This window comes from Bicyclus anynana, chromosome 3, assembly GCF_947172395.1.
Source record: "Bicyclus anynana chromosome 3, ilBicAnyn1.1, whole genome shotgun sequence".
In the NCBI taxonomy this organism is placed as follows: domain Eukaryota; kingdom Metazoa; phylum Arthropoda; class Insecta; order Lepidoptera; family Nymphalidae; genus Bicyclus; species Bicyclus anynana.
In genome coordinates, this window is record NC_069085.1 from 7,723,622 (window position 1) to 7,748,035 (window position 24,414).

The window sequence follows — 24,414 nt, forward strand, 5'->3', positions numbered from 1 at the left end:
TCATTTGCAACATTTTATCATTCGAATTCAAACGTATCTTTTCTCAATTTTAAAATAATAATTAAAAAATAATTACAATCACACACAAACCGAATCCAAAAACCAAAAACCCAAACAAATTACAAAACCATAGAGATAGACACACAGATTAATAGAGCAGAGAGCTGCGAAATATTTAGTATGTCAGCCTTTGTCAAAGGTTCCAGCAGTAGCAACACTATTTAATGGAATGTCATTCTTGTCTATGAAAGTATCATATGATCAATGAACTCTATGATCTATTGATTCCATCTTAGTATTCCATTCTTTTGATTGTTGTAGAAAAATTAGTTATTAGATTAAATTCTTACCTAAATAGAGGTTTACAAAAATGAAAGGGTGCATTTTTAATATTGATGCTGGGTACTTAGAGGGGTTGTGCCGTGGATTTAAGTGTGGTATCCTGAAACAGTCGGACTACTTGAATTTAGTACAATGCGAAACTTTAGAAGGTAACTCGTCGTAATTTTTATTTCCAAAGCATAATTTTTAATGATCAATCCTCTCACCAGGTACAAAAAGCGTTTCTAAATGACCTTGACCACTGGAGGCTGGTGAAGTGGTTATTTGGAACATCAACCACCGCCCAGCTCACTTTTTATATTTTCATTTTCAGATTTGAAACTGCACTTACAAGGAACAGACTACGGCACTTTTCTTGCAAATGAACCCAGCCCTCTCTCTGTGTCGACTATTGATGATAAACTACGGGAAAAGTTGGTCATTGAGTTCCAACATCTGAGGAATCACTCGGTAGAACCAATGTCAACATTCTTGGATTTCATCACATACAGCTACATGATTGATAACATCATCCTTTTGATTACTGGGACCCTTCACCAGAGGCCCATTTCAGAGCTTATCCCCAAGTGTCATCCACTGGGCTCTTTTGAACAGATGGAAGCCATACACGTGGCTGCTACTCCGGCTGAGCTATACAATGCTGTGCTAGTTGACACTCCACTGGCACCATTTTTCGTTGATTGTATCAGTGAACAAGATTTGGATGAAATGAATATTGAGATCATTCGTAACACCCTGTACAAGGCTTACTTGGAAGCTTTTTATGAATTTTGCAAGCTGATTGGGGGAACAACAGCAGATGTTATGTGTGAAATTCTAGCTGTAAGTTTTTGAAGTTTATCAGTAATTTTTATTTTAAACTAAACATGCAATACTATTTTGAGAGTTATGTTTTTTTCAGTTTGAAGCTGATCGCCGTGCTATCATTATTACTATCAACTCTTTTGGCACTGAGCTGTCAAAGGATGATCGTGCCAAGCTATACCCTCGCTGTGGCAAATTGAATCCCGACGGATTGGCAGCACTAGCACGTGCTGATGACTATGAGCAGGTGAAGGCAGTGGCTGAATATTATGCCGAATATGCTGCACTGTTTGAAGGTGCTGGCAACAATGTTGGCGACAAAACTCTCGAGGACAAATTCTTTGAACATGAGGTATGATATAATTTAAAATAACTGAAATTGTCAATGTAATGATAAAAACAGTAAAGGTACATTTATAAATAAAACTGTGTTAATTTGATTTTTTTCCCTATAGGTGACCCTGAATGTCAATGCATTTCTACAACAGTTTCATTTTGGAGTATTCTATTCATATCTCAAGCTGAAGGAACAGGAATGTCGGAACATCGTGTGGATCAGTGAGTGTGTCGCTCAGAAACACCGAGCCAAGATTGACAACTACATTCCCATATTCTAAAGAATTCTAACATGAAGAATTACCTTATTTGCAGTGTAAATAATTTATATATTACTAAGAATTATCAAAAATTTGTTCATTCATATATTACTGTAGCAATTGAATAACCTCTTAATATATAAAAATTCTTTTAATATCTTATTTATAAATTATTGTTGCTGTGTCTATAGCAAGTATTTAATTAAAATATGAAATGAGTATGGGTAATAACATTAAAGCTTCTTCATATTATATTTATTGTAATTTAAGCATGTTAAAAATTAACTGTTAAAATTCACATATAAAAGAATTAGACATTCCGTGTTGAAGAATAAAGTTATTTTTGACTCATCAGTATTCAATATAATGATTACAAGCTACGTTCATAAATCAATTTTCTTATGACTAACAAAGTTTTATAAAAAAAATTTGTGCTATTTATGTAAATACCTTTCATATTTAGAATTAAGCACAAAATTTATCAGCAAAACTAGGTAAATGTTGATTCCATGTTTTAAAAAAATATAGCTACATTTATGTTGTTTAATGATTGTTCATAATATATCATTCAAAGTTTATATAATAATGAATGACATTAGATTTATGTACATGAAAATTTAGGAATGAACTGTTTATTTGTGGGATGTCACAATCATTGTAGAATGTGTACACTATGTTTAGAAGCTTGATTAAATAAAAACAGTTACATTTCAAATCTTGTTTTAATTACTATCCTTATACTCTAATTTCAATTTGTTCTTGTGCCATTTTTGCTTTGCAAACAATCTGTTCTTTAACAATATCTGTTAAAGGTCCTTCATAGTTCAAATACTGAATTTTGGATTTAGATAATAAATAACAATGTTCTTTCCAAAAAGAATCTTTCAACATATCACTGTGGACATCCACAATAACAGAAATGTTTTTGTTTGAAGCTTCATTGGATAAAGTTTTCCTTATCAGTAATGTTCCCCTCTTGAACATCTCTGGTTCATTGTTATAGTTTATATTAAATTCTTTGAATAATATTTCATTTTTGTCTGCAGACACTGTGCCACTCAATCGTTTTTCAGCCTGAAACGATAATGTAGATTAATGTAAAAAACTAATGTAACTTATTACTGGTAAAAAAAGGTTAAAATGGGTCTGGACCAGTATTAACTGAAAAATACTGGCATTTTTGGAGCCTATTTGCAACAAACAAACAAATATTTTTTCTTTATAATATTTATGTAAATGGATGGATATGGAAAGACAGTTGTAAGACCTGTTGTGCTGAATGGATCAGAATGTTGGGCGGTGAAAGGGACATATAGTAAAATAATGCATGTGAACGAAATGTGTATGTTGAGATGGATGTATGGTGTGACAAGTATAGATAAAATAAGGAATGAGTATATAAGAGGAAGTCTAAAGGTGGCGCCAGTGACGGAAAAATTGAGGAGTAGAAGGTTAGCTTATATATTACTAGAAACATGTTGAATGTGCAAGTGGAAGAACATAAGAGGAGAGGAAGGCCAAATAAGAGATGGTTGGATTGTGTGAAAGAGGACATATGTTTAAAAGGAGTGGATGGTGAGTTGACGAGTAATAGAGACAAATGGAAAAGATTGGCATTTTTCCGACCCCACTTAAGTGGGATAAGGGTAAGGAGATGATGATGATGATGATGGATGGATATAGAAAGATGAAGTTATGCAAAGTAGGTACAGTGAGTGACCAGGCTGAAATAATGATAATACAAAGTCTTTCTAAGGTTACAGTCACTGGGCTGTTAGGACCCAACAAGTAAGACCAAGAATAAAATCAACTTGGTTTATCTTTTTAATAAAGTATATATCAATATAGAATCATTGATTGATTTCAATCAATGATTCCATATTGATATATACTATATATAGACTATAGAGAAATAGCTGAAATGAACCCTAATTTTCTTTATAGTCTATAACATCAAAATATGTTGACACTTCTATCTCACAAGATTCAGCAGCCTCACAGCCATTATCAGCCGTCAGTTGATGTGTGTCAGAAATTGGAACCTTTGTCCGACCTTTCACAAAATCACAGCTCACAAAAGTGTGAATGAAAGAGCAAAAACAAAGAGAGCGCACAAACGTCAGACGTGTTACTAAAAAAGCAAATGGCTGTGACTCAGAAAAATAATTTCAATAAGTACCTGAGCAGGACTGAGACTTCCCTGTAAAACAAGAGTCCAAAATGTTGTATTATAAAGATTATTAATATGCACATCTGCTTGTCTCCACTTAAGGTAATCTATAAGATTCTCTTCAGATGGGTACAAAACTATACGACCATCAAATACTGGTGGATACTTTAATTCGTCATTAAAAAACTTATTCCAATAAAAAACATATGATGAAGTAAATTTGCTGTTAATAGTAGTCAGAAGCTTTGCTGCTCGCCTTTTATATAATGTTGAATTCTTTTTAAATATAAATGAGTATTCATCGCTCTGTCCATATGCCATCAACAAATCATTGAATTCACTTAACACAGTATAAGCTGAATAGTTCATTAATTGTAATCCTCTTGAATCATTAGGTTTTTCAAAATTATGATCTTCAGAAAACTTGTGAAAGCATTTACCATCTAATCTGACCACAATCCATGAATTTGGTAACAGAGTGTCATCCTGCTCAAAATTTTTAACATATTCAAATGAACTTTTTGCCATTTTAAATAATTTAGAATATTTATTTTTTACCAAGAGTGAACTTATTAGGCTACCTCTATACAACATGTGAAAACTGATTTTTTTTCTTGTCGCAATGCAAACATACTACGTAATACGAGTATAGTAGTAACTATAGTGTATAACTTAAATTGATTTAATCAGGACGTGTATTAAGTAATGAAAAATCACAAAACGAAAATGAAATTAAAAATTTTTGTGCTTTCACAAAATCACAATTTACAATATTAAAAAATGACATTGACATTTAAAGATCATTGACCTCACGTGATGTCATCATCTCGGATGTCGTTGCTTAGGATGAAGGAAAACTATGGAATGGACCTTTATTAAACCTATGTTCTGTGGTATACATAAAATTGAGCTTGAACTTAGACCATTAATAAGAATGGACTTGTTTCGCACCCAAATTCACCAACAAAAAAGTCTGTCGTTTTTTGAGGGGGACGAGTTAAATAGTCAGTGTATGACAGACTTTCTTAAAAATGTTTAACCCTTTAAACCTTATAAACCCGGAACCCCATTTTGAATTTTAACTATATTTAACTGTAACTCTAAAAATGCACAACTTTCCTTACAAACTTTCAACCCTATTTCACCCCCTTCTCTTTTTATGTTAGGGATAAAAAATTGCTTATGTTCTGCTCCGAGGTCCCATTGATGGGAATACATTTTGGTATCATGATACCAAAATTCATCTTGGTACAGCAGTTTAGCCGTGAAAAGGTAACATACAGACAAACAGACTTACTACTTACATAAATGCTTTCGCATTTAATTAGATGAGCACAGAATACATGTGAGCAGAAATAAACATTGTGAAAACAGAAATCCTATTTATTTTTATTTACACATATTTTACAACACTCATATATGTTCTTTTTGTGAATAAAGAAAATTATTTAATAAAACGAATTATAGACACAGTACAATCAAAGATTAAAAGGGATTACAAGTACATAATTTTTGTTTTTTTTTTTTAATAAAATATACAAAAAGCCATAAGCTTATGATTGCTTTTCTATTGGTTGAATGATTGAATGATTAAGTTAGCAGTTTTTTTACTTCATCTGGTGTGCGTTTTACTATTGTTTGAGGTTCTGCATAAGCATTGCTGGGATCCTGTATAGCCTGATATAGTTGCTCGTAAATGGCCATTATTACATCAAATGCCCGTTTTTTCACAATTGACTTGTGGTTGTGACTTATAAGCAAGTTTAGTTGAGGCAATATATAAGCATCCGGTGTTACTAAGAAAATATCAAACTTATTAAGAAAAGATCTTAATGATGTAGTGTCCATGCCAGGTATTGCAGAGAGAGGTCCATCGACTTTTTCTTGTAAAATTGTATAGATAGGCCCCATGTTTAAATTAGCTACAAGATAGCTGGCTTGTTCAGATGTTAATGTATCTATCTGAGCCTCTGATTGAGCCTGCAGTCTTTCACTATATTCATCCAGTATAGTGTACAATGACAGTGTACATTGAATATGATAAATACAGTTTAGCATGTATACTGACATATCACTTGAGCTTAGATGGCATGCAGTCTCATTGATTGCATGCAATAAGGGATCTAAAATATGTGTGATTATAATTCTCTTATTATCAGTGTTTTTGGTATTGTTTGATATGTTCATTAAATCCCTCAAGAAACTTACTAAGTCAGTCACAACAAATGATGGATTTAAATCTGATGGTGGTGCTTTTACACCATGACTTAACTCTTTTTGAATTTTACTGTCTAATGTAATCAGAAATACATCTTCACTTTTCTTTAAGAGTTCATCAAAAGTATCTATCATGTGGCCTTTGGATATAACAGTTTGTATAATTTCCTTGTAATAAATAATCAAATTTGTTATAGACCATAAAACCAGAGGATCTTTGTCTGGTTTGAGTATTAATTCTGCCCTCACTTTTAGCAATGGACATAATGCTTCCATTATATTTGTTAAGGCATCAATAATTTTCTGTTCCTTATCAACCATTACACAGTGCTTTAGGAGGATAGTCAGATTTTCCTTTTCTATAGGTATAATTTGATAAACCCAAGCTAGTATGTCTCCAATGTAACGCTTTGCATCATTGGCATAGAATTCTATAGGTTTAGACCCATTGTCGCCACCTTTAGTTAAGACATCAATGAACAACTGTACAACAGTAGCTTTTCTTGCATTACAATATTCATCAATTATATTACAAAATAACACTTGTCTGTTCTCAAGTTTTGCCAAAGCTTTAGGCACTAGCACATTATTGGGAGAATCTACAATCAGACATGCTCCTATGGTCCAATGGTATAGCTTTTCAATAGCTGCTTCTTGCTGGAGACCTATTGTTTCCATGATATCAAATGCTGGAGTTTGATACCAGCACTTTACAAGAGTCCTGCAGTTTTCATTTAATTTTTCTATACTTGCCAAGGAGTTAAAGAAATCAATAGTGAGTGGGGAAACATTGAAAAGGTTCTTGCATTGCTCTGGAGACAGGTGAAAGTTCTTAACAAATGCATTCACCCACAGGAGCTTTTTCTTAGTCTTTCTTCTTTCATCCTTCAATTTAGTTGTCTGTGCAATTATATGATGGGTTTTCGTTTTGGATTCATGTAATCTGTTTGACATATCTTGAACTGCATTGTTTAATGAGCCTAAAGAGTCGATCAATAATTGCAACTTATCTTTTACCTTACTGAACTCACTCAAGATAGTTTTGTTAACTAATAAGTCTCTTTTCTCTATTTCATTAACCAGTATTCTTCTAGTATAAGCAGAATTTGAAGAACACAAACCAGAAACTGTGTACAAAGCTTCACTGTTATCAGTTATGATGTGGTTATCGAAAATTTTATTAATTCTTTGTCGAATTGGGTTATTGTAGTTTGTATCCATTTTAGACATAGAAGTTTCCATTCAATTCATTGATTTATATAACAATATTATTACATACCGCAAGGATAGAATTAAATTAACAATTGGAATTTGCAAGAACTTTTACCTTCGAATTTGGATGACATTGACTAATGACTTCGACATTTAACATGACGACATGACAACATCAACAAGCACAAATGGCTAAAAATATATGACAAGACAACAATAATATAGATAACAGATACAGAACGGGAACAGACACGTCAAAAATCAAAATAATTTAATACTCGACAGGGAGTTTCTTGCTCGACAGACACAGATGAATAAGACACGTAGACAGAACGATTTTAGATCTTCCCAGTGCTGCCATATCCTCAGACCATAGAGGAACTAGATATGGAGATGCATCGCCCCAAATTCATTTACCAAATAGGCTACTCGGCTGCTGTACAAAACTAAGAAGATTTTTTGCATAGAGGCAGTTTAGATGCCTAGAAACTCGAATCACATTTTTATTTATGAAAATAATCTCGTAAATGTAATATTTTGATAAAACAAAATTGTAATTTTATCACGTTACCGCAAACGCCAACCATAAACTGTAACGTCATTCGCTACAAGGCATCGGTTTGTGATTGGCGCTTGCTTTGACGTAATATAATCACATCACTGCAAACGCCAATCACGCTGTTATCTCTATGAATGACGTCACTTGCTAATGTGTTGTGTTTCGGCGTCAAAAATTTTACGTAGATATTTTTCATTTATATTAAATTTTTTTCTGGTTATTATTGACGGGACAAAATAAAATATAGCTTATAATGCTTCCATAGTTCAAGCAAGTTAGTTAGAGGCAAGTAGCCTATTGTTTTGCTGTTCCGTCAGAATTATTTTTAGATACCTATTGTTTTGATTACAAATTTTATTTAATTAAGGATATAAATACCTATTTATATGAAACGTAACTTCATCTTTAATAAACTAGATGTAGTTGCCGTTTTGTATGCCACACAAACCAGCAAATTTAGGGAGCTCATTACGCGAAGAAAGCGATTACAACAATGAAACATCGGTGCTATAGAAACAGTTTTTATAAATACGTTAGATCATGATGACATGCTTTTGACAGAGAGGTCTAACAAGGCAGATCCTAAGGAAATTGGTCTGAGGTGACCACAGACGCTTCAAGCTCAGAAGAATTTCAGGTGACAGCCTATCTATTTGTAAGTAATCTATGGCTAGAATTCAGAGCTACAACACAATGCCATTAAAAAGAAAAAATCTGTGAAGTGTCTATGAGTCTGTGAAGTGAACTGAACTGTCAATGTCAAGACAATATCACTCGCAAACAGTGTTGCCAGAAGGTTACTTTTGTAACCTTTTAGGTGATTTTTTGACTGCATTGGTAACTTTTAGGTTACATTAATAAAAAGGTTACTTTTACGTGATATTTCGGAATTTTTAGAATTAACTTACAATTTCGTATATCTAAAACAGAACGGTCGTTAAATCAAGAAATGCGGACAAATGCTCAAGAACTCATCGATGTTTCTGTGTCAATCTCAGTATAAATGAAGACGTTACAATTGACGTTGCGAAATAAGCAAGTTGCAGTCACATTGAATTTCTTAAAAAAATCAAGTATGAATTTAAGAAATTAACGTCTATTGTTTTTTAAATCCTTGCTCTTTAATTGTATTTTTCTTATCCCATAAGTAAAAGGCAAACAATCAGGGCCTTACTTAAGATGATTCTATTTACGAGTAAAATCTCCTTCGGTTTGTAGTAATTTAGTACTTGGCTAGTATTCGTAACAGACAGATATTAAAAAAAAAAAACAAAATTACTTTAGCCCCCAGAGGCTGAAATGGTGGTTTAGCCATGCTGTGGAACGCAAAAAGCAAGAGTATTAGTAGTCAAAAGGTTACTTTTTACACAAAAAGGTTACTTTTTTTAATATTTCGGGTAACTTTCCATAAGATCCAACTGGCAACACTGCTCGCAAACTGAAACTGATGAAAAATAACCAAGAAAAAAGAAAATAAACTTATAGTGAAAATTTAGGAATTAAGAATAGAAGTTATTGAAAGCTTGGCAAAATGGGATCGCGTCAAATCACGGAAAAGTCGCTGGTGATGCTGCGATCATTACCCAGGTTATCTTTAGCCAACATTCGCGACAATCCTGGATCCAAAAAAAATGTAATATTGTTTCATAGAATGCTTTAAATTGTGATAATATTCCATAATAATTAGTCCTGAAATGTATTTATGTTTTCTCCATAAGTAATTGGGAGCAGGAAGTATCCAGTAACTCTCATGGAAACTTTAAATTCAACAGCAGAACAGAAGACCTTTCTTTCTCATTTAAAAAAAAAATACTGAAATATTCTATTTCTATTATACACAGACAAAGCGAGGTCGTGGTCAACATGGTGGTGATAAGCATGGAGCCGGCAACAAAGGTTCTGGTCAAAGACAAAATTATATGAGACTTGGCTATGAGACTGGAAATAATCCATTCTATCTTAGAATGCCACACGAGCCTTACTACAAAGGCCATCAGTAAGTAGATAAATATTTATTATATTTTCAATAAATTCCACAGACAGAACTGTTTATTTCTCATATTTAAAAAACGCAAACATCCCCATCAGGTGAATAATTATTATCTGGCCAGCAACATGATTTTCTAAAATATTTCAAGATATTTTTTTTAAATGGTATATTATGTATAGACAATTAATTAAATATAAAACATGGTGTGTTAATTTTGATAATGAAAGTTAGAGAAAAACTGTTTTTTTAGGTTACATTAACAGTAACTAGTACATCGACTAATGCTAAAATGTAATGGGATTAAAAAGTGGATGAACACACTAATTTTCTTGTGGATAAAGTCACTGGCTTCTACCAAAATGTGCATTCTTATATTATAATAATTATTTATACTTTTTATTCCAGCCACAGGAGGGAGTACCCACCAATTTCTCTTCTGGAAATACAAAAACTAATAGATACTGACCTTATAGATATTACCCAACCTATAGATATAGCAAGTATTGTTAAATCAGGTCTTTATAATTTCTTTCCTGATAAAAAGCATTTTGGTATAAACTTAACAGATGAAGGTGTTGACAGTTTTGCTGCAAAAATTAATATAGAAGTGCAATGGGCAAGTGAACAAGTCATTGCAGCTATAGAGAAGAATGGTGGAGTTATAACAACTGCTTATTATGATCCGCACAGCTTGTTTTTACTTAAAAATCCAAAAAAATTTTTTGAATCAGGTCAAGCAATACCTAGAAGAATGATACCACCAGCTGATGTCATTGAGTATTATACTAGTGCAGAAACAAGAGGCTACCTAGCTGATCCTGAAAAGATTTCACAAGAAAGGTTCAGATTATCTCAGAAATATGGATATGAATTACCAAACATTGAAAATGATCAATGTTATACTATGTTATGTGAAAGAAAAGACCCAAGACAGATATTTCATGGTTTAGAACCTGGGTGGGTTGTGAATCTAAAAGATAAATGTATTTTAAAACCAAAAGATGATGAATTGCTACAATTCTATGCATCTTAATTTAATTTTATTGTAATTTAGATACAAATAAGTTAAAAAAAATTAAATTGTAAAATAAAAATGTTAGCTAATGTATTTTTATTATTATTTTTCTCCTTTATTTATTTCACATTATCTTTGATTTTTAACAATATTACTTGCTAAATATTCTAGGTTAATGGTAAGTTCTCTATGAATTTACATTTCCTAGAGTGTCAAAATATAATATTGTTTTATTTTTTAAATTTAACTTAAAAGTTTGATTTTTTACTGCTTCAGAAACAAGATTGGATATATACATTTATAAGGTTCCGCAGTCCCTATGGAACCCTTAGCCCTCATTCGCAGAAGAGCTTTTTTAACGGACTTAAAAAAAGTTGTGTGAATGAGGGTTTATAGTTTCGCTGTCTGTCCGTACGTCGCAAATTTTTTGGAGTTTACTCCTTAAGAATCGATTTTTTATATATAAGGCGCCCGGTATGAGAAAAATCCGAGGGGTAAAACCAACTGAACTAACGAAAAAGTGTCACGTTTTTGGTGCGCAACTTTCTAATTTAGCTGTGAGTGTATTGAGACGTACATAGGGTATGCTGTATAGGCGACTATACCTATATACTATATGTTATTGGGCTTGTTTGTTTAATGATTATATCATTGTAAGAGTAAAATATATAATGTGAAGTATATTATAAAGTCTATTAGTTATTTTACAATTCTATACATTTAGTCTTCTTTAACATAAGTATTACTAAAGCCCTACTCGATGTGCACTGTTTACCAACAAAAAAAAGTGTGTATGTTAAAAAAAACAAAAAGTTAGCTCGAAGCACGTCTCAATACTCGCGCCTTATAAGTGAAAGGTGCGCAACCGAGGTGCAGCAGGCCGCGGCGTGCGCACCCGCCTACAGCGTGCACATGGGTGCGATGTGCAAGTTGTTGGCGGCACAGCGCACGGTGAAAGGTGCGCAGAATAGGTTGCGCACAAAAAACGTAACGCATGTCATTTCATAACTTATTGGAGTTTACTCCTTAACAATCGATTTTTCATTTATACCCTTCGGTACGTTTTTTGTGCGCAACCTATTCTGCGCACCTTTCACCGTACGTAGCCGCCATAGCGTGCACATGCCTAGCGCGTCCGCACGCACGTGCACGCTGTTGGCGGGCGCGCACGCAGCGCTGCACCTCGGTTGCGCACCTTTCACTTTTCAGGCGTTGCTATTGAAAAGAGTAAACTCCATTCGTGCGACGGAGCTGACACACTTTTTTATTTTTGGTACTACTTACCTTCCCTACAAGTGAAGTGGGGCATCGTTTGGCAGGTCTTTATAAGGTATGAGGGGTCGTTTTAGAGATACGTTTGTAATATATCAACGATTTAATTGCCAATTTTTGTTTAGAGTTAAGTGTAATACGTAACGTAAACTGTCTTCAACATCATCTCAATATTATTCTTAGGTGTGAAATGACAAGCGATTTTTTATTAATTTGTTGGTGCACTTTAGTATAGCTAATAATTATTAAGTAACGTAATAACTTATTCACTAATTATTAATTGCTGAAAAGCTAAAAGTCACTTTTGACTACTATTGTTGTGTTGATTGAGGTTTCAAAAAAAGATTTTTTTAAATAAAACTCAAATTATTTGCATTGGCTTTTATTATAATAGAATGGTTTACAGGATAATATTTGTGTGGAAAACAAATGAAATAAAGATGTAACAAAATAATCATCTAAATAATTTGATCGGCGCAGGAAAAGTGGGTGGTATTCATCGACTCAATGCCTATGATTCTAATTCAGAACCTTTCATGGCATGGCACTAGTCCTCATACATATTCTCCTATCATCCTTAATATAAGTACACAATATGAAAAGGGTTCGCGACGTATTAGACGCCCGGTGCCGCGCGTGTAATATGGACATTAGACATTGGACACATCATCACTTAGTCATGTAAAATAACATGTTCACAGTGAGCTCTTGAACTCCAAAAGAAAGAAGCAAAAGGTTATTTCTTACAAATACATCTACTAGTAGAATTGCTATAATATATAGTATTGTACTGTATTTGTTACACAAAAATAGAATATTTTCTACACTGATATCTAACAAACAAAATTTTCAGTTTAAATCATTATGAACATTAGTTTTCGACAGATGCAACGTGTCTATCTTACTGAGTTCCAAACATCCAAACAATCAAAATGAAAAAAATAGCATTTGGTTTTCAAAAATTTAAAAATCAATTGTGAAAAAGCATGACACTCTTATTTCAGACAAATAAATGGTGTTTTTTTTCTTATTTCGTAAAACACTATATTTTATTTAAGCGTACTATATTTTTATTTATAGCTAAATCTGAAAAATACTATATTTTTCCGAAAAAATGTTGGCAACCCTACACCTACTAGCAATCATTGATTTGCGTCTTGACGATTTCTGTTTTATAGAGATGTTCAAGAGCTAAAATGGAACAAAAGAAGAGTTATATAAATCTTGCATAATTCGCGCAAACATCATCCCTGTCAGTGATACTCACAGACTAGCAAACACTCAAATATCAATTAACTAAAACATATTGATTAACATTCTGCTCTCACTTAGCTCTTACAGTCCATGTCACAACTATTATAGCGTTACCAGTTAATAAATTCTTTAAAATAAATCACACAATGTTTAACAAATACATGGTCAACAATTTGGAATCCAAAAATGCTTTAAAGGCACTGACGTGTAAATTGGGAACTTACCAATTCATGTTAAGTGCCATTGTCTTGACTTTTACATTAATGGCTACATTATAATAGAAAATTCGTTCCTTTAACCAATAGGGTAGTTGACTCATATCAAATTTAATATAAACTATATTAATTTCGTGTAGTACAAGGAATAAGGGTACGAAAAATATCAATTATTAGTAAAAGTTAAGGATTTCTTTTAAAACCTAATTTAAATATCATGTATTTTTTAAATTTTCCAAACTTCAAAAACGCTGTTGTCTATTTTGTGACGTCACTAACAAGTAACATCCTTGATGTACTAAACGTCGAACTAAATGATATCTAATATTTTTGTCAAACGCTCCATTTGTATGGGATTTATTGTAGTGACGTCTTGAAACAGTTGAAATATAGACCGTCATGGCCGACAGGCGTTTGGGCTCGTTTTGTCAAACACATATTCAAGAATTAATATTTTCATGTAATCACGTCTCAAAATTTTTTTTAGTCTAGTAGAGCGATAATAAACTATTTAAGACCATTTAAAATAATGTCAACTAGCCTATTATTGTTAAAGTCACTATTCAAAGACCTGCCTGCAGGCTCTGTTTTGCACGCTAGAGACTGGTTGTCCTTGGGTACAGTAGACCGCTTCTGTTTATTGAGTAACTTTATCTTGATATTTGCTGTGAATAGTAAATCTGAATCACAACAGATTGCCTATTCTAGCACACCTTCAGTTTAATGATTTTATTAAAATTTCATTTTTTAATTTAATCTTTTAATGCAGTCCTTCAGACAGGGCTTAAAAAGGGTGCAATTAGATATATGCATCATTGAACATGTAATAAAAGTAAAGTTTTTTATTCAGTGTAAAAGCAAAGAAATGTAAATATCACTCAAAAGTTGATTAATTTCATAGACAAGTTTTTAAATCAACAACCAATTGAGATTCAAAATCGAACATTTTTAACAAAACAAGATACAAGATAACAGGCGTACTAAAATTTTAACAATTCAATTGTCAGTGCTTTCACATGGCTAATATTTGGCCATTCAAATGTATTATGTCAAGAAAGAGATGTTAATTACATATGTACAAAATTTGAGCTCGAGAATAAAGGCAATACTAGCTTTTTGTTCATCACATTTTTTTTTATAATATTATTTCACCAAATGTAAAAGTTAAGAATTAAATATTCGAAAATTCTACATGTAGTGACAAATAATGTATTTACTTTTAATATACTAACAATGTATTATTTGTTCGTATATTATTGTGATGAAAAAAAAGAATTTTGGCACCAATATGGCGTCCTTACTTCTCGCTCATGAAACCTTATGACAAAGATACCAATCCTTTTCAGGGGCTGATTCAAGTCTAAGTATACAAAACACGTTTATTCATACAAACACACATCTTCATCCATTCATCGTCTGTCATAGATTCTTTCATATTTTACAAAACAATAATTTATACAATTCATAATCCCTTGCAAATGTGCATCATGCCTAAAATAACATACTTCATCTTCCATACAATTCCCTTTCGCATCACATAAGTAATAAGATACCACAGCCACCGTCTGTATCTATAATACCAAATAGGAAAATGCTTTGATATTTTTTTTTAAATATTACGGAAAGATAATGGTGAGGCATTACATAGTATTTCAAGTGCCGCGCTAGGTGCATTGAACACAATAATCACTATGTGATTCACAAAAATCATACCCCATTTACAAATATTTTTTTTTTATTAAGCACAACACAATATATGTTTATTATGTTTCTAACATAATATTTGTAGCAAGTTCAATGGACAGACAGTTGGCCCTACTTAAATCTATATTCAATATTTTATAACATGTAGAGGCACACTTTAGATTAAAAAGAAAAGAAACTTGTTTTATTGAAATACAAAATAATAAGCAATTCTCAAGGCCCAGTTAATTATGCACCTAACGACTTTAAAATAACGTCATGATACGACCTCCCATTAATACTTTTAATTTTACCAGCAATAAGTTGATTGAAACTTCGTTACATCACTTTTTGTCCATGATGTTTGGAATCTGCAAAGAAAATATTGTCAAATATATGAAAAATAAAAATCATGCATCATCATATAATTATGTACATAATATCATCATTTTTGAGGGCGTCCGTGGCGCAGTTGTATGCGCGGTGGATTTACAAGATAGAGGTCCAGGGTTCGATCCCCGGCTGGGCAGATTGAGTTTTTCTTAATTGGTCCAAGTCTGGCTGGTGGGAGGCTTCGGTCGTGGCTACCACCACCACCCTACCACCCTAACGACAAAGACATACCGCCAAGCGATTTAGCGTTCCAGTATGATGTCGTGTAAAAACCGAAAGGGGTGTGGATTTTCATCCTCCTCCTAAGTTAGCCTGCTTCCATCTTAGATTGCATCATCACTTACCATCAGATGAGATGCTGAATGTAGTCAAGGGCTAACTTAAGGAGAATTAAAAAAAAATACTTATAATAAAACTGTCAGGTACAACATTGTACATTCTACACTGAACTTATTTTTGTTGGAATGATAAATGGAATGGAATGAAAATAAAATCAATACTAAAGCCAATCAAGTGACGTTACATGGAGTTTACACTGTATATAAAAATGAATCCATATATCCCTTGGTCACGCGTGAACGGCTGTACCGATTTCACATTTTTATTTAATGTGTTTGTTATTGTTAGGAGAAGGTTCTTATGACAGAAAAAGTTGAATAAATTTAAGGGGTAGGGTAGGGTAGTGTAGGGTAGGGGTAGTTAAAAGTTTACATCGAGTTTCACGCGGACAGAGTCGCGGGCGTCCGCTAGTATACTATATACTTAACAGATTAATAGATGCCTTACTGTATTGACAAACAAAATACAAAGTTATCTCACCAGCTAGCGAGCGGCGCCTGCTGCTTCAGCTTGCGGATCTCCTTGGTGGCCCAGTTGGCGAGCGTCTTGGTGCGCGGCGTGCGCGACATGCGCGCCGCCTGCAGCAGGTCGAGCAGCGGACGCGTCTCCAGCAGCGGCAACACGCGCTGCCCGAACACCGTGCACAAGTCGCCCGTGAGCCCCGCGATCAGCGACATGTGGCTGTCCGTTCGCTCCGGCTCGGAAGCCACTTGGATCATGAAGTTCACGATGGCGGCCACGTGGGGCTCCACCACGGCCACGTCCACGAGTATCTCGCCACTCGTGCCCTTCAATCCCTGAATGATACCGGTGTACGCTTCCAGCACGCTTTCCCGAAGCTCACCCAGATATTCAACCATATCATAGTCATTGCGATCCACTTGTGCATTGCTGGCCTGAAATAGAAGGATAAATATTAAAATAAATATTGCTTTAATGTACGCAATCTATACTAATATTATAAATGCGAAAGTAAGTCTCTCTGTCTGTACCTTAGTAGGTACCTTTTCACAGCTGACATAATGGTAAATGGGACTTGGAGCAAAACATAGGGTACTTTTTTCCCTAAAATTAAAATAGAAGGGGGTGTAATAGGGGTTGAAAGTTTGTATGGAAAGTCCCTATTTTTAGAGTTATAAAATATAAATAATAAAATTTTGTTCATAAATCATAAGAAAAATACGAAATATAATGTGATTCAAGAATTTCTAAAATTCAACTCCTAAAGTGGTGAAATAGTGTTTGAATTAGAAATAGAAATGGGGATTGAAAGTTTACATAAATTACACAAAAATTCCACGCGACGAAGTCGCGGGCATTCGCTAGTATTTAATATAAATATGAGAATCTATTATGCTTTAAATTTCAGATAACTTTCGACATCCAATAATATAAACATTATTTACTTGATCACAGCAGAATGCATCAATATGAAATATATATATATTAAAGAAAGTTACACTATTTATAACAAGACTGATTTGGCTAAAAATTTGTGGAGAGGTAGGAGTAGGACAGGGTAGGGTAGATGTAGGCTTCCATGCGGGTGTCTGCTAGTTGGATACAAGTATTAGTTTATAGTCTGCTTTATTACATAGGCTACTTTTTGTGCTCACAGCGAACATTATTGAAATTGCACAAGTAATAAAAGAAAAGTAAAGAACATTTTTTAAACAAAATATATAGTTTAATAATACTGACCTGCAGTAACATTTGCATAACAACCTCAAAGTACTTTTTGAAGTCAGGACCAATACTAAGCGCTATATCTCCAAACACTGAAAGAATCTGAGGTTTTACTGCGCGGTGGATGTACGGGTCACCAAGATTCTGTAGTAAAAGTACTATGATTTCATCACAGTATGGCAGCACCTACAATAACAATTGTCATAGCATTATTTAGTTAAAAACAATGAAGCACATATCACTTTAAAAATTCACTTTTTTGTTATTTTACCTTACTCTTTAGTGACCGGCATATATCACCAGTAACACCCACGGCAGCTATGCATACTTGATATTCTTGGTGATTTTTGAGACCAACATACAAATATTGTTTAAAAGCATCCATATATTTAAGGAAACCCTCTCCTAACACTTCAACTAATGTAGAAACTGCCATCAATGCATCTTCTTGAACGCCACCAGCCTTGCCGGCATTTCCAGCAAACATGGTCAACAGAGCAGCCATGATGGCATCAGATATTTGTGGCGCATCCTCGGGTGTTACCTTACGAAGAACTGATTGCAAAGTGGCGCACAGCAGACTTTGCAGGTCAATCAACTGAGTCCTGTCAACCTGGCTTGAGATATGATTCTCCATTTGCAGCACCTGCTGCAAACGCTCTAATATAACCATTGTAGTTTTCTGCACAGTGACATAACAGTCAGTCGGGGAGTTCTTCACCATTTCCATGAGAGCTTCATAAGCTGCCGACCGCAAATTATGCTGAGCTGCATCAAGTCGATCTGTGGTCTCCAGGAGGCGTTGAACAATATAATCAAAGTAAGTGGACATGCAGTAAGTCTTGGGTTGGGTGGAGTCGCCGCAATCTGCAGCATCGTATGCAGCTTCAGCCAATCCCGTGAACGCCCAACAGACATTGGCAGCCACACGAGGCTCACCCTTCAAACCACTCATAAGACTCTCCAGAAGAGGTTTGAGGTAGGTGTCGTTGATGGCAGCTTCTGGGACAATTTCACAAATTCTACCAAATGTCCAGGCAGCTGTATCTCTCACTGCTACACTCGAGTCATACATGGCTTGAATGAGGGTTGGCATAGCTTCTTCTACAAGTGGTTTTAGAGTAGCCGATTCAAGACCTCCTAAGATTGAACCAAAAGCCATGAGAGCTGCTTCTCTGTATCTCCAGTTATCACTTTTAATATTTGAATGAATAAATGGTAGGACGTGAGGAACAATTTCATCTTCACAGCAGTTTGAAAGAAGCATTAAACATACTGAAGCAGCTTTGGATGGGTTCCATTCCAATTCATCATCAGAATCTTCCTGTTTTGTTAATTTTTGCATTAATACAGGAGCAATATACTGTAGCGCCCCACGGGCATAGAATCTTGATGTTCTGACTGGTGGCCGACCTATTGAAAAAATGTTAATTATTAAAAATGTGGTATTCTTAATTCAGACACAAAAAAAACATTTGACATACCTGCTTCACTTGCCTCAGCCATTTCAATCCCTAGATCTATTTCCTCATCACTAACATTTGACCAGAACTCTATTCCTTGTAAAGATATCTCATCTATATCAGATTTCATTGCTTCTAAAGTGATAGGGAATAGAGCTTGTCCCATGTATGGTTCCATATATTGGTAGTATAAAGATAATATTTTTACCTAAAAAAATTACAAATATTTAGTAGTTATAATAATCATCAAACCAGTAACATTACAATACAGAATTATGTACTATTAGGGGACGCCCACGACTTCGTCCGCGTGAATCTCGATGTAAACTTTCAAGCTTGACTTGGAGAAAAAATCCGAGCAGAGCCCTGGAATGATGCCAGCGTGATGCCCAGTCAAGAAATTTCATGGACACACAGACAAAAAATTAAAAATCGAATTTTTTGGCATCAGTATTGATGATTATATACAGGGTGTCCCGTAAATATTACGACATACTTTACAAGGCTATAACTGACATCATGGCCTACTAAAATAACGCAATGTTATTTTATGGTTTTTAAGTTATATTGATTTTTGTACAAAATACAATAATCTACTTTCAGTGCAGTTTAGTCACCATTTGTTGAAAAATTTCTTAAGCATTGATTTTATACTTGGTAATTATTTTTGAATAGTTGTTTCAAGTAGTGAAAATTTAAGTTTAGTTTTTTCTACTGCAAAGTAGGTTTTTCCAAAAAACGGGACTTATTATTTTTTTCATGTTAATAATTTTTTTTTGTCTGTAATTTTAGCGGTCACATTGAAAAAAAAATGTACTACTTCTACTACTTGGAACTAAAATAGCAATTGTAAGACAGTAATCCTTATCAACTAGTAAGTAGTTTCCGAAAGGGGTAAATTATGTAAAAATCGTTATTTATTAAAATTTGTAGTAGAAAAAATTAAACTTTCATTACTTGAAAAAACTATTCAAAGATAATCAACTAAAAAAAACTAAACTGCACTGAAGTTAGGGATTTTTGTATTTTGTACAAAAATAAACATAACTTAAAAAAAAAATTCGGCTAACATATATTGCACTATTTTAGTAGGCCTTGGTGTCAGCTTCACCTGTAAAGTATGCCATACTTATTACGGGACATGCCCTCCAACAAAAACTTTAAAAATATCTTCAACATACAGAATTGGACCTGTTATTTTATTTTAAGTATAGATTAAAAATGTGTATGTATCACAAGTATGATGGCCCATATTACAAACTATACAAAGGCTACTTGTTATTTACTTCAAGCTATTTGGAACTCACTAGACATTGCAGTGCAGCTACACTAATTCTCATATCAGTGGACTGTGTTGCCTCACAAACAACTTCCATTATAAAGTTCCTCTCATTTTCTTTATCAAAATTAGCCCTAGTGAATTCAAGTGAATTGAGCAGAGCTTGGGTGGCAGCAAGACGAACATTAAAACTTGGCTCAGATGATCTCATTCCATGTATGATAGCAGTTAGAATTGCATTGCTTTGTTCTGTCAGTACTTCAGCATCTATTTCTTGGCAAATATAACCTGAAAATTCAAATAACCACTTCAGCAAAATTCAGTTTACATTTATTTTATTTGATACTGTAGGTACAATTATTTTACTGTGAAAAGCATGTAAGACATAATATCATTCATGTACATCAATTGATAAGTAAAATCAGAAGAATAGTTAAACAAAATTCATTATACATTGTGTGTTTCAACAAAATAATACAAAATAAAGTAGGTATGAAATGAAATAATATTTTCTACCTTCATTTTTAGTTTATTTGTAATAAACATTGCACATTGAGTATGGCTTTAGTATTTGGTTATGTGGAATTTAATTTGATATTATGTATATGTTACCAATAAATTGTAAAATAAGTTAGTTTATAATATTACAAGTGAGATTATAAACTAACATATTTTACAATCTAACAGTGACATATATGTAACTTACTCTCCTATGTCAAATACCAGTGAAACTCCTCCAAGAATTTATTACTTTATTAGAATAGTGATTTAAAGAATTCACATTTATGAATATTTACACAACAAACAAACAAAAAACAATGCAAAAGATTAAATAATGTATTATAAAAAAGAAAAAAGAATAATAATTTCAATTTTGTTTGTAATATCCCTAGTTTGTTAATATTAGTTAATCTGGACAGGAGATAAGAATAAAAATTATGATTGAAAATTAGTTAAGGGCAGAAAAATCTTAAACCTCATCCAAGTAGTCCACTACCATCTCAGACTGTCTTGTGACTCATCATCAGGTGCAGTCAATAGCAAACTCATTGTTAAACAAAAAAAGAACTTACCAATAGCCTCCAAGCTAGCTTCTTTCTTGAGTTCTGTAGACTGAAGATTGACAACATTTTCTACTAGGATTGGAATGAGACCGTTCCATTGTCCTACTGCAAGTTCAGCAACTGCTACATACGCTACACACTGGGCTGCAGAACTGGGTCGGCTGTTCTCTGTGCCAATAGCTGCTAGAATCTAAAAGTATTCCACAGGATTTTGGTTATTTTCAAATATTCTAATGTTATACATACTCTGCAACACCCTGTATATAAAAGGCATTGTTCTTCAACTTTGGGCATCAACTATCAAATATGATTTTTTTCTATGCCTCTGACAATGTGTATGCAAGCTTTCATGATGACAATAATATTTGTGATTGTTAAATACTTAAAAAGTTAACAATGAAACTCATTGACATATTTTATAATACTACCAGTTAAGATGCCTACTGTGTTAAAACTTATTATTCTGAAAGTATAATATTTGTGTAATAGAGAAATGGATTACATTTTTTTTAATGTATAGTCTTGTATCTTCAGGTAGATCTAGCCACCTCTGTTGATATTGCTGTTTAAGGGTAGGATCTTTTGAAGTCAGATGGTTTTTTAACTGCAAGCCAGCGGCCATTCTAGCCACCTGGCTATTGCCCCCTTGGACCAACACATCTGACAGCATCTTGATAAAAATTGTGAAGTTTGACACAGCTGCATGGTCAAGATACTTCTCAGCCGCTTCCAATTCATTTCGATCTGAAATATATGAATTGATATGCCATAATTAATCGTCATTTATCAGGAATGGGGATATTTCTCTATTCTCTGCACATCTACACTCAAATGAAGCATCAAAAATTATTGACTGTTAGCATTGTAAGGTTATCACACAAGGAGTCAAACCTATAAATTTGATGTAATGATCGTTATCGCAATTAGAATTAAGCAAAAGTGAAGTAAAACAATTGCAAAAGAAACAATGATAAGGCCCAGAAAATTCTTAACATGACTTACCAAATAACGTGTTACCTACATTAACTTGTTACAAGTTTTACTAAATCAATCTATTGTTAAGTAAAATTTTCGTTAAAACTTTATCATGCTATCAATACTACTCTTATTATTTCGTAGAAATTAGTCATAACGATTCGTGCTACGTAGATTTACAAAAGTCAGTTGACAATAACGAAGCGCCATGCTCACAGAATTAAAGAAAGCGTTACATACCTGGTGATATAGTTTTTTCTAAAATTTGTATCAGGGATAACGTCGGTTCTGTAATCATTGTGTTATTCTATTTTCTAAATCAATTTACAAATACTATGTGAAAAACTAATGTAACTGAAGAAAAATTGGTAACCGGCACACGACGAAAGAGCACTCAACTCAAATTTCGTAAATCACAGACCAAATATCTATGAAATTATGTGACCAAGGAACAGTGACCAAAGAGTGGAGTAAGTTTAAAATATTTATTTAGCCGTTTGTGGTTTAAAGTGACTGTGAAATATGTATGTTACACCATAGAGGAATTAGAAAATGGAGATGCATCGCACTCAAATTCACGAATAAAATTGTCTGTCGTTTTTTGAGGGGGACGAGGTAAACTCACACATCGAAAATATTTAACACCATTAAAAATATTCTATGTCCATACACTACACTTATCTATAAATTTGACTCGCAAATCGCAATACACACACGCGTAATTTTTACACAGAGTAACAAACACATTGCTTAGACTATCCACAAATTAAATACATAGAATATTCGATTACTGATCGATGTTTGGCTGTTTCGTTAAAAGAATCGATTCTTTTTAGAAATTGTTTTTATTACAAATTTGATAAAATAAAGGTTTAAATACTTTCAAATGAAACGTTACTCCATCTTTTACTAAACTGCAAGTTTTTGGCCATTTTTTATGCCATTTACTACACAAACTGAAATTTTTAGGGAGCTCTTTACACGACAAAAACGATTACAACAATGATTTGATAGTTAGATCATAGATTTTTGATCTTTGCCAGAGGGGTAACGGGTAGCGAGGCAGGTCCTGTTATTTAAATGGTCTAAGATGTTACACAGGCAGTTTATGAACCTTTTATCTATGGTAAGAACACAGATAATTATAGATATATAATTGAGATTGGGACGTAAGACAGAGATATAGAGATATATAGGGTAGAATATAGAGTGCTATTAACGCTCAGACTTATTTGTATTTGTACGGCCTCCGTGGCGCAGTGGTATGCGCGGTGGATGTACAAGACGGAGGTCCTGGGTTCGATTCCCGGCTGGGCAGATTGAGATTTTCTTAATTTGTCCAGGTCTGGCTGGTAGGAGGCTTCGGCCATGGCTAGTTACCACCCTACCGGCAAAGACGTACCGCCAAGCGATTTAGCGTTCCGGTACGATGCCGCGTAGAAACCGAAAGGGGTGTGGATTTTCATCCTCCTCCTAACAAGTTAGCCCGCTTCCATCTTAGACTGCATCATCACTTACCATCAGGTGAGATTGTAGTCAAGGGCTAACTTGTAAAAGAATAAAAAAAAAAAAAAAGACTAATTACATTGGTAGCTGTCTCGCTAGACTTAACTCTTCTGTCATAATATATGATCAATGATCTAATGAGATTATAAAAACAGTCTATAATAATCGATGTTTCATAGTTGTAATCGTGTTCGTTGGTTAACGAGCTACGTAAAAATACCTTTACCCACCCACTAAATGAGTGCCACACACAATTTTTTAGCACTCAAGTGAAGCAGTCGCATTTGCAAATTCAACATTAAACTCAATTAAACCCTTACGGTTGAATTTTCTCTTAATTAGGGATTTTATTGAATATTGGACTATATTTAAAGGTTTTT

The 24,414-nt window shown here is 33.7% G+C and overlaps 5 protein-coding genes across 6 annotated transcripts; 2 read left to right on the forward strand and 3 right to left on the reverse strand.

Annotated features, from left to right (window-relative positions):
- The first annotated feature begins 249 nt into the window (after nt 1-249).
- LOC112051097 (V-type proton ATPase subunit d) lies at nt 250-2,457 on the forward strand. The gene is made up of 4 exons (XM_024089578.2): nt 250-491; nt 656-1,164; nt 1,244-1,498; nt 1,602-2,457. Exons 1-4 carry the CDS (start codon nt 371-373, stop codon nt 1,761-1,763), a joined length of 1,047 nt encoding a protein of 348 aa, XP_023945346.1. The 5' UTR covers nt 250-370; the 3' UTR covers nt 1,764-2,457.
- On the reverse strand, nt 2,446-4,734 carry LOC112051098 (probable tRNA(His) guanylyltransferase). Its single transcript, XM_024089580.2, has 2 exons — nt 3,922-4,734; nt 2,446-2,816 (listed from the first exon to the last, which is right to left on the reverse strand). Exons 1-2 carry the CDS (start codon nt 4,504-4,506, stop codon nt 2,478-2,480), a joined length of 924 nt encoding a protein of 307 aa, XP_023945348.1. The 5' UTR covers nt 4,507-4,734; the 3' UTR covers nt 2,446-2,477.
- A 540-nt stretch (nt 4,735-5,274) lies between these two features.
- LOC112051096 (conserved oligomeric Golgi complex subunit 6) lies at nt 5,275-7,454 on the reverse strand. The gene has a single exon (XM_024089577.2). The coding sequence runs from the start codon at nt 7,369-7,371 to the stop codon at nt 5,503-5,505; it is 1,869 nt and encodes a 622-aa protein (XP_023945345.2). The 5' UTR covers nt 7,372-7,454; the 3' UTR covers nt 5,275-5,502.
- Nucleotides 7,455-8,578: 1,124 nt separating this feature from the next.
- Nucleotides 8,579-10,998, forward strand: LOC112051094 (39S ribosomal protein L15, mitochondrial). The gene is made up of 4 exons (XM_024089575.2): nt 8,579-8,673; nt 9,331-9,533; nt 9,742-9,896; nt 10,296-10,998. Exons 2-4 carry the CDS (start codon nt 9,432-9,434, stop codon nt 10,921-10,923), a joined length of 885 nt encoding a protein of 294 aa, XP_023945343.2. The 5' UTR covers nt 8,579-8,673; nt 9,331-9,431; the 3' UTR covers nt 10,924-10,998.
- Nucleotides 10,999-12,543: 1,545 nt separating this feature from the next.
- On the reverse strand, nt 12,544-23,050 carry LOC112051108 (importin subunit beta-1). 2 transcript variants are annotated; one of them, XM_024089595.2, is made up of 9 exons: nt 22,769-23,044; nt 22,056-22,297; nt 21,563-21,743; nt 20,518-20,777; nt 19,232-19,418; nt 18,019-19,160; nt 17,763-17,933; nt 16,542-16,957; nt 12,544-15,700 (listed from the first exon to the last, which is right to left on the reverse strand). In XM_024089595.2, coding segments are annotated over exons 1-9 (2,658 nt in total). In that variant the 5' UTR covers nt 22,827-23,044; the 3' UTR covers nt 12,544-15,699. The 2 variants fall into 2 exon arrangements, with proteins under 2 accessions (XP_023945363.1, XP_023945362.1); XM_024089594.2 differs by lacking the exon at nt 12,544-15,700 and having other exon boundaries at nt 16,538-16,957; nt 22,769-23,050.
- Between the last annotated feature and the right edge of the window lie 1,364 nt (nt 23,051-24,414).